The 11,256-nt window shown below is 38.2% G+C and overlaps 1 protein-coding gene across 1 annotated transcript; it reads right to left on the reverse strand.

Moving 5' to 3' along the window:
- Positions 1–509: 509 nt before the first annotated feature.
- LOC118558365 (extracellular calcium-sensing receptor-like) lies at positions 510–10,368 on the reverse strand. The gene is made up of 8 exons (XM_036128886.1): positions 10,235–10,368; positions 4,055–4,349; positions 3,685–3,974; positions 3,185–3,480; positions 2,270–2,475; positions 1,954–2,175; positions 1,726–1,849; positions 510–1,575 (listed from the first exon to the last, which is right to left on the reverse strand). Exons 1-8 carry the CDS (start codon positions 10,339–10,341, stop codon positions 677–679), a joined length of 2,439 nt encoding a protein of 812 aa, XP_035984779.1. The 5' UTR covers positions 10,342–10,368; the 3' UTR covers positions 510–676.
- Positions 10,369–11,256: the final 888 nt, after the last annotated feature.

Genomic DNA, 11,256 nt, shown 5'->3' on the forward strand with positions numbered 1-11,256 from the left:
TGAAAATTTTAACAATCACACCTTAGGTCCCTCTACCTTGCTCTCTGCTGCATACAATGTATCAAATTAGGTAAAACAAATCAAGAAAGGTGAACACTTTAGTGAGGCGCTGTATCCAAATGTGTCACCATCCAAGAAATGTAAACATTTGTATTGACATATCAGTTGAAATCTTAGAAAAATGACATAACATAGCTGTACAGCAAAACCCAGAGACTGATCAAGACCATTTACTTGGTTTCTGCTTTTACTCAAATGTAAAATGCATTTTTCATGAGTAAACAAACCATAGCTTAAGGTCTTCTGAGTAAGTTGTATGTTTAGGCTAAATATATGATCAAAACGTGTGTATGTTGCTCTACAATGATGTATACACGTCTTGTTTTTACACCCTGGAAAAACATGTATTTGAAAGGAAATGTCACTCCTCAAATAATTTAGACAAATTACTTAAGGTAACATAAATAATTGCAATATGTTTAGATTTTACAACCAATGCATGAGGAAGAAACATGAGAGTTACACTTGCTCTGTGTTCCCAAGGAGTGATTTCTCTTATAAATTGAGATTACAGAAATTCCTGGAATAAATGTCACTAGGTTAAATGCAATGTGGTAGGTTTAGTGTCATTTTTATTGAGTACATTATATTTTTTCTTCTGAAAGTGTATTATGTTTTACTTTTTGTTCATTAAATAGTTCTTGGTGTTCTTATCTGGCAGAAACAAAAGGATGAAACATTTTGGAGCAAATATACACAGTATCAGTCCAAAACTGGAGGCCAGAATGGCAAATATTTCCACAGCCACAGTATATTTCCCAGGAGAGCTGACATATGCTGGGATGAAGGTGATCCAGACTGCACAGAATATCAACATACTAAATGTTATCATCTTAGCTTCATTGAAATTATCAGGTAGTTTCCGAGCTAGAACAGCTAGCACAAAGCAAAAAACAGCGAGCAGGCCGATGTAGCCGAGCACAGCCCAGAAGCCAACAGCAGAGCCTAATGCACATTCCAGGATAATCTTCTCCTTGTATATGGTTAGATTTTCCATTGGGAATGGAGGACTCACAACCAACCAAACAGTACATATTAAAACTTGTAAAAATGTGAGAAAAACTACAGTCATTCTTTGCTGTGGAGGACCAAACCATTTCATTACATTGTTACCTGGAAATGTAGCTTTAAAGGCCATTAAAACAACTATAGTTTTCCCAAGAACACAGGAGATGCAGAGAACAAAGGTGATGCCAAACGCTGTGTGCCGCAGCATGCAGGACAACTTAGAGGGTGCTCCGATGAAAGTTAATGAACATAAGAAACACAGAGTCAGAGAAAAGAGCAGCAGGAAACTCAGCTCGGAGTTGTTGGCTCTGACAATTGGAGTTGTTCTGTGACGAAAGAACACCAATGCTGCAATGATGGTCAGGCAAGCCCCACTAACAGAGAATGCAGCCAAGATGATTGACAGGATTTCGTCATAGGCAAGAAACTCCATAGGTTTGGGGAAACATGCATCCTTTTTTGCATTTGGCCAGTACTCTCTGGGACACGGGAAACAGTCAGGCGAATCTAAAATAAACAATACAAGCAGAATTCTTAGCACGGTTTTAAGGATGGGTGTATATATATATATATATATATATATATATATATATATATATATATATATATATATATATATATATATATATATGTATGTATACATGACTTTGACTGTACCTGTGGTATTACTGATCTCTCCTTCAGGACACGGTATACAGTCATAGCAGCAGATGGGCTTTCCTTTCTGCAACACTTTGCGAGTTCCTGCAGGACATCTCTCAGAGCACACTGAAGCAGGTACCTGTCATAGACACAGTAAAAAAATATTGTTTAAAATTTTTTGCAGCTTTGACAAAAAAATTAATCACTTTTCTTCATCTAAAATACTGTAATTAGGCTTATTACTTCTGTTCTCCCCTCCACCCAGGTTAAGTTCTTGTTGATATAAAACTCCTTGCCGTTGGGCAGTGATGCATCATAGTAACCCACAGTTACCAATTTAATAACTCCTTTATCACTCTTCTGCCAGTTGACCAACTCATAAAAAGCCACGGGATCCCCATTTGTATCAAATGACACACGATAACCATTCTTTGAGAAGTTTACTTTCTTTAACTCAATAAACACCTTCAAAGAAGAAAAAAAAACAGTTGAAAATCAGCAACAGTTTCTAAAGGCTCGTAAAAACTTTAGGGATTTTTTTCTAAATCGATGGACTGACCTGTTTGGGCTCCAATCTGATGTGTTTGTCACATTGAATGGTTGCATTTTTTTCATGACACGCTGCATTGTGACTGGCATGTGCTATGGCATAAACAGCCTGGTAGATCATGTTGGTAATTCTTAACTGAGATGTTTCAGTGTATGGGCTTTTAAGGGTTTTAATGTCTTCAGTTCCATCACACTCTCTCTTGTTTAGATAGGTAGCTAAGGAAAAATAAATCAGAGATAATTCAGTCCAACTAAATAATCAAACAGTAGCATATGTCACAACACTTGTTGCCGCTTATGTTATTTTCAATAAAAAAAAAAAAAAACTGAGAAAATGAAATTATATACACTTATTAGTACATGCAGCACTATTGCTTTGGCTCTGTATTTTGCCGTCTGAGCTTTACAATTTTAAAACAAAACATCATGTCCGATGAAAAAGAATTAAAAAAAACCCACAATGGTTAAAATAAGGGTTGCAAAATCTACACAATATGTTGTCTTCTGCAGAAAGATTTTTGTGGCAATGCTGAATTTAAAGAACAATTAAAAAGGTATTGACTATGTATATGTCACCATTGAAAAAAATACTGGTATAAATATGAAAAGGGCAAAATGTTCATTTAACAGCCAGTCACAAAAATTACGAAACGTCACACAGCTTATATTATTATATTAGGTTAGATAAAACAAAAGCATGGATCTTGTGTCTTTTGAAAAAGAAACTAATACATGTAAACAGCAATTTGCTTTGGTGAGATGCTATAAAAGAATATAGTCGATTTTGACTAACAAATATCAGAAGGTGTTTTATCCAAGAGTCAGAAATACTAAAGATAAACAAATTCACTAGTAGTTTCCTGTTATACTCTTCTGTAAATAAAGAAATGTTAGCTTAAAGAAAAAAATTCTTATACTTTCTCACTTTTTGTCAGGCTGCAGTTGAATGCATCCTCCCAGAACTCAGTGAGCAGTGGGGAAGCAGCCACTTCAGCTGGAGTGAGATCTAGTAGGAAGTCTCGCAGACCTGGAATGACAGCTTGTGGAATGGCTAATCCAATGGCCCCAGCGCAGAAACTGAAGCTCATCAAGAGCGGGTCTGTTACCCAAGATTCACTCCCAATCCACTGACGAGGTGGAGGAGGGTCCCGGGCCAGCTCCTCTAACAGGACCTTTAAATCACTATCAGCTGTAAACGCCACCACAACCATTGCTGTTGATCTGGGGAGACAATTAAATCTGTTGGCTTCATCTCGTAACACATAAGCAACTAATTCAAAAGGGAAGCATAAAGAAAATGGCACTAATCATATCTGAGAATATCTAAAACAAAAAAGTGATTAAGAAAATGCTGCTTGTTCAGTAATTGAAAAATCTTCAACATTATCTTGAAAAAAAATAAACTGAATGTAAAACTGCACACACCTACGAATGACATCTGCGACTCTTTGGATCTTGCTCAGTCTGTCGGTTCTAAAGAATGATTCAATGTACTCCACACAGATCCCCTCTCTCATTGCTGCTTGAACAAAAGACGCTATGCCATTAATTCCATAGTCTGAGTCTGAGTGGACAGCACCTATCCAAGTCCATCCAAAGTGCTTCACAAGCTTAGCCAGTGCGTCAGCTTGGAACTGATCACTGGGAATTGTTCTGAAAAAAGTTGGGAATTGCTGTTTGTCTGAAAGGCAGGCACAAGTGGAAAAGTGGCTCACCTGAAACAAAAACAAAAGAGAGAGAAATATTAGCAGAGGAAGCATAAATGTACACATTATGATATGTTCAGAGTATGTACCTGGGGTATGTTGAAGGGCCCCATGATGCGTGACATACTGATGGTACGAGTGGATCCAGAGTCTCCAACCACAGCCATCGCCACTCCAGTGTGTGAACAGTTACTGTCTTTGTAAAACACAGGGTCCTGACCGTTTGACAGCTGAAATGCGGTATGTACAGCTACAGCCACTGAGCCACATGAATCATAGAGTCGATATCCAAGTTTGATGCCAGGGAGGAGCTTTGTGCTGTTATTTATCTCCTCAATGGCAAATATCATTGCGCGAAGGAAGCGCAGACCCCGGCCATAAAAGCTAAACAAAATCAATTAAGTGAATTGTCACATTTATGAAAAAAACATTAAAATCTCCATAAAATCAAAAGACATTAGGTCTAGCAAAGAAATATCAAGTACATATCAAAATGAAACCTGCTGTTGAAGGAATTATTATATTACATATTGTAATACACTTGTATACTATGCAAAGATATTTAAATAACTGAATATGCTATTCAGTTAAATATATTGTATAAAACAGTAAACCAGTATATTGAATTTTACAGGATTTGAATTTACATTTAGGATGAAGATGAATTCAATACCCTTGTCATTTAATTAGAAGTCAAACATTGCATTTGTTAAAATTAATAAATGTACAGGGCAACAATCCCAGCAAGCTAATGTATCTTTCTGTTTATGAATACAAATATTTATAAAATAAACATATCTGATTACCCTCCCCCAGCATTACAGCAAACACAAAACACACTTGTAACATTGCATTCAACTTATCCTTCCTACTAACCTTCCAGTGCATCTTGGAGGCTCAGGCTTTGCAGTGTAATTATAAATCACTGTGTAAGGTTGGTAGTGAATGGAGGAAATACCTCCTATAATAAAGTCTCCATCATTTGAAAATGCAGGTAAACGAGGTGTACCCAGCAAAGTGCATTTAATAGATGAACTTTCAGTGCTGGCTCCAGCAACACTAATAGCAGCTTCAGGCTTGGTCCTCTCTTTCAGACCATTTACAAACCGAGCCAAGAGAACTATTCTAATCAGCCCCAATAAAGTGACTGAGAATCTTGGACCAGTAAAGATCATTTTCATCCCTCATGCTTCTGTAGCAGGATGTAATTGTTGTGTTGCAGGCTTAACAACATTTATATAATGTTGGGTGTTCATTGGAGAGAGGGTGGATTCACCTATGAGATTAAACCTCTTAATGACATAGACACCAGTGCTCATATTCACAAAGAATCCTAAAACTAACTCTTAGTGATACAGTAAATGTTATTCACAAAGCATCTTAAGCCTTAAGAGAGCTCCCAAAGGGAAAAAATGTTAGGAGTAGCGAGGAGGACTTTTGGCCTTAGGTAGGGACATCTTAAGCAGAGAAAATGGTTGAGACATAGAGAGCTGTTTGGCTGATCCACCACCTAAACAGTGGTGGAGCACATAAGCCTCTTTATCAAGCATACAAGTACAAACATGTACATAAGATAAACTTTATCATCCCCATCGAGGGAAATTAATTACTTTCAACTGCCTGACGGGTTAAAGGTACGGCTCAAGTAACATAATTTTATTGAAGATAGATAAATAGTTGGACAAATATTGAATAATCATGAATAAAAAGTGGGGAAATTTACAGAAAATATGCATTAAAGAGGTAAAAAACTAAGTTATTTGTTGTACATGTTGAAGTCAGTAGACTAACTGGTCGTCTAGAAGTTCACTTGTGTGATGTCATCTCCTCACTTTTGATTGCTACATAGAGTGCTTCTTACTTTCCTGGATGGTACGTATCAGTACCCAATACGTACATAGAAAAAGATACATTGATCTGCTACAATAAGGTTCAAAGTTTCTGTATTTGCATCATGATCCAGGAACCATACCTCCTCACTAAGATGAAAACTTCTTTCATCTCCTTACTCAGAGTTGTTCTCAGCATCTATCTAAATCACCATTAAGCAAGGACTCCTAAGTAGAATTTATTTTGGCTAAGACAAGAGCTCTCTGAGGAATCTGAGAATCTTTGTGAATACAGGCACAGGTCTATTTTCACTTCCTTCATCCCCCAAATGCATGTACCAGGAGTCTCACTTTCAAATTAATTACGTGTTTGCTTGCTGACAGATTGTAAACGCAAGATCTGAGAAACTTTTTCTGAGAACTTTTTCAAACCTTTTTTCAAAATTTACAGATTTTGTACATTTTGCCAAAAAATCTGTATTGTGACATTTTGTCAAGTTTGCATATGTAGGATGTGTTTGAATGCCAATCAAATGGTGCTGGCTTACTATGTTTTCACATCAATAATTTACTTAAGGTATTTTTCCCCCATTTTACTAAATGTAGCCAAAGGAATGGATTGACATTCTATGTCAGGGAATGCAATATGTAAGTGTTCAAAATATGTAAACAAAACAAAAAAGAATCATAATTACTCAATAGGATTGCTGTTGTTACATACAGTACAACATAACATTTAGAAAACACATTTCAAAGTGACAATGAAATGTATGAACATAGTTAAAAAGGTACAGGCAATAAATATATTAACTCAACCTCATCAACAGGTTATAAAAGATAATTGTGAAAGAGGATAGGATCCCTTGGAGCTGCCAGGAAACTGTATCTATAATAGAAACTAGTGCTGTCAAACGATTAAAATTTTTAATTGCGATTAATCGCTTAATTTCAGTAGTTAACTCGAGATTTTATCTTTTTATTTCTGAACGGGTAAAAGCCTATTTGGGCATTTTAATATGCAATTTTCAATAAATGACTATAGTAAAAAAGATGCTTGTACAAAAAATATTTTTATTTTTTATTTTGAAGCACTTTTCAGAATTGGAATGAAAACATCCTGTTGCCATAAAATGTTAAACTCTGGTGTTATGCTATAATTACGCCATGATGAATAATTGATTTCAGATTGAATTCTGAACCTGTAGAATGGAGGGGGTCACAAAGGAATTCCACTCTGGCTGCAACATGAGAGCCTGACATCTTGGACGGCCCTTCCTCTCACCAGGGGTCCTGCTGCTATAAAACCTTCCTCCCACAGACACAGACTCTCTCTCTTCAGCTCTTCGCTTCTGCAGACCTCTTCAGCTCTCTCTCTTAACCTGACAAAAGCCAGACGTATGTTGCTCCGCCTAGCTCCACTCACATACATCTGGGACATCGCCCGTAGAAAGGGATTTCTTCAACCAATTTTATGGTCTGGCCAATCAGGACGCAGGGCTGGCATTTCATAGGTGTGACGTAGTGGAGACGCGACCATGACGGGAGAGTGTTTTGATAGCAATGGCGGCTCGTTGAAGAAGCGTTAACATTGATGCTGCTATTTCTCCGTGTTGTCCAATCTACCTAATATAGTTTCATTAAAAGAACATCAGAGAACGCCTCTGAAGGCTTTTGTTGGTGGAAACGATGTTTTTGCCCTTCTCCCGACCGGATTGGCAAGTTTTGTTTTCCGGGGCGTGTCCGCTGCAGACGCGGACGCGCCCCGGAGCAGTTAGCGCGAACCATGTTAGGAGGCCTTTAGTCCTCAACGCGGTTGGCCCGGGATCGACTCCGACCCGCGGCGCTTTGCCGCCTGTCTTTCCCCCTCTTCCTGTCAGCTCACTGTCAATAAAATGCGTGCCTCTAGAGCCGCAAACACATACATTTTTTTTTTCCTGCGTCGCTATCATCAGCGTCACGGGTTGGCTTCGGTGTGAGTGGTTGAAATAGCACGTCGATAAAGATTCAATTCAATTCAATTCAATTTTATTTATATAGCGCCAAATCATGAAACATGTCATCTCAAGGCACTTTACAAAGTCAAGTTCAATCATATTATAAAGATTGGGTCAGATTATACAGATTGGTCAAAAATGTCCTATATAAGGAAACCAGTTGATTGCATCAAAGTCCCGACAAGCAGCATTCACTCCTGGGGAAGCGTAGAGCCACAGGAAGAGTCATCTGCATTGTACATGGCTTTGCTGCAATCCCTCATACTGAGCAAGCATGAAGCGACAGTGGGAAGAAAAACCACCCATTAACGGGAAGGAAAAACCTCCGGCAGAACCGGGCTCAGTATGAACGGTCATCTGCCTCGACCGACTGGGGTTACAGAAGACAGAACAGAGACACAACAAGAGAAACAAAAAAGCACAGAAGCACACATTGATCTAGTAATCTGTTCTACATTAGATGGTAGTAGCGGGTGAGCCGTCTTCTCTGGATGATGTCACAGTTAACAGAACGCCAGACAAGGTGTACCTACTATGAAGAAAAAGAGAGAGAGCAAAAAGTTAAAAGCTGAAATGACGACAGTCATTTCAATGTAATACAATGCAAAACTGGAGAACAGTAGACTGAAGAACAGTAGAAATCAGTAGAGTGAGAAAATTAGACCCTGATGTCCTCCAGCAGCCTAGGCCTATCACAGCACAACTATAGAGATAGCTCAGGGTATGAGCCACTCTAACTATAAGCTTTGTCAAAAAGGAAAGTTTTAACATTAGTCTTAAAAATAGATAGGGTGTCTGCCTCACGGACCAAAACTGGGAGTTGGTTCCACAGGAGAGGAGCCTGATAGCTAAAGGATCTGCCTCCCATTCTACTTTTAGAGACTCTAGGAACCACCAGCAGACCTGCAGTCTGAGAGCGAAGTGCTCTATTAGGAACATACGGGGTAATCAGAGCTCTGATATATGATGGAGCTTGATTATTAAGGGCTTTATACGTTAGAAGGAGAATTTTAAATTCTATTCTTGATTTAACAGGAAGCCAATGAAGGGAAGCTAAAATTGGAGACATATGATCCCTCTTGTTGATTTTCAACTCTTGCCGCAGCATTTTGAATCAGCTGAAGACTTCGAACTGCATTTTGTGGACTTCCTGATAGTAAAGAATTACAATAGTCCAGCCTTGAAGTAACAAATGCATGGACTAGTTTTTCAGCATCACTCCTGGACAGAATGTTTCTAATTTTGGCGATATTCCGGAGGTGAAAAAAGGAAACTCTGGAAACCTGTTTAATATGGGATTTAAATGACATGTCTTGGTCGAAAACAACACCAAGATTTTTAACTTTATTACCAGAGGCCAAGTTAATGCCATCCAGATTAAGGGATTGATTAAGAACTTTATTTTTTGAAGACTCTGGCCCAAAGATTACAACTTCTGTCTTGTCAGAATTTAAATGCAGGAAATTTAAAGTCATCCAGCTTTTGATGTCATCAAGACATGACTGCAGTTGAAGTAACTGATTGGATTAATCAGGATTTATGGATAAATATAGCTGAGTGTCATCAGCATAACAGTGGAAATTAATCCCATGCTGTCTGATAATTTTGCCAATCGGAAGCATATATATAGTAAATAGAATTGGTCCAAGGACTGAACCCTGTGGTACTCCACAAGTGACCCTAGAGTTTGAGGAAGATTTATTATTAACATGAACAAACTGGAATCTGTCCGACAGATAAGATTTAAACCAGCCTAATGCTTTCCCCTTAATCCCTACAGTATGCTCAAGTCTTTGTAGGAGAATATTGTGATCAACTGTATCATATGCAGCACTGAGATCTAACAGGACAAGTATAGACACAAGTCCATTATCTGAGGCCATGAAAATATCATTGGTGACAGACAAGTGGCTTATCCAATCATATGCAAGAATTTTTGATAAGGCCCAGCCTTCAATAAATGCAATTCCTATGGCGGTGTCCCAGATGTATGTGAGTGGAGCTAGGCGGAGCAACATACGTCTGGCTTTTGTCAGGTTAGCTCTCTCTGGAGCAGACAAAAAAGGCCTGGACCATGAGGGCCTGGTCGGCCCTGACCGACACACAAGCCAGCAGTTGAGGGAAGGTGCCTGGACCAGCCATGCTTGATCCAGGGTTGTCTGCCGGTTTCAATAGAGGACCTGACTGAATCCGGATAAACAACACACTGGGACAGAGCTAAGTTTCACTCTGTTCAAAGCAAATTCACATCTAATTTATTTCTGCAACATCTCTCGCTCTAACTAAACTGTGGTCTAATATGAATTTCAGCTATCAAATATGACATAACGTAATGTACTGCTTTTCGTAACAAAAAAAGTAATTTCCCAATATCACTGCAAGTTTACAACAAACAGCAACAATATTTTGTTTACATGTAACACTAGTTTCACTAATCTTCACTAACCTTCCTGTGCATCTTGCAACCCCAGGCTTGGTGGTGTCGTTGTTAAGTACTGTGTGCACTTGGTAGTGAATGACAAAAGCTCCTCCAATTATAAAGTCCCCATCCATGGATAATGCAGGTAGACGAGGGGTACCCTGTAAGGTGCATTTTTCCAATGATGTCCCAGCCTTGCGAACCTCATCAGTCAAATTATCTGTTGGCTGAATTGCTTGGTTTACATCATTCAGAGACCCACCCAACACAACAGCCATGAATAGTTCACACACACTCACTGCTAATATCAGGTCAACCTCCATACTTCAAGTGTTTGTTTACTGGCTGCAGATGTGCCTTTATTGGCTTTACACGTCAATGACATGTCAGGTGACCATCCGAAACATGCTCTCATCATTGATCTTGGATTATGATTTATAGTCAATTGTGAGCTAAATTGATTCATACAGTTCCTTGCAATTTGATTTTAAACCTTGAACTATTTCACGTTTTGTAAAATTAAAACCACAAACATAATTTGATTTTATTTGAATTATATGTAATAGACCAACATAAACATATGTATGTTTGTATCTGTAAAGAATAAGGAACTTAAGTGCTTTTTAGTCACATTGATGACAAAAGTACAATGCTGATATTGTATTGGTGAAGATAAAACCTCTGTGTTACTATTATTGGAACTCGGCTGTATTTGGCACAGTTGATCATGACACACTTATTGATGATGGAAGGTGGGATTGTCCTCTATTTTTGTCAGATTATTTGAGAAAGTTATTTGGCAGATTGGGTCTGCTTTTTGTTATTGGAATATCATAAATCTGGATGAAAAAAGACCACATAAGGGTTCCTCAGTGCTCCATTGTCAGAGAACTTTTATTTACTACATACAGTATATCAGCTCTAAAATTGGATTATGGAGCACTTCAAACTTTTTTTATATATATTTGTGCTGATGACACAATATGTTTCACAAAATTCATAACAGTCACTAAATCACTATTCCATTAATATCAATGAATGCATAGTAT

The sequence above is a fragment of the Fundulus heteroclitus genome, unplaced genomic scaffold, assembly GCF_011125445.2.
Source record: "Fundulus heteroclitus isolate FHET01 unplaced genomic scaffold, MU-UCD_Fhet_4.1 scaffold_124, whole genome shotgun sequence".
NCBI lineage: Eukaryota > Metazoa > Chordata > Actinopteri > Cyprinodontiformes > Fundulidae > Fundulus > Fundulus heteroclitus.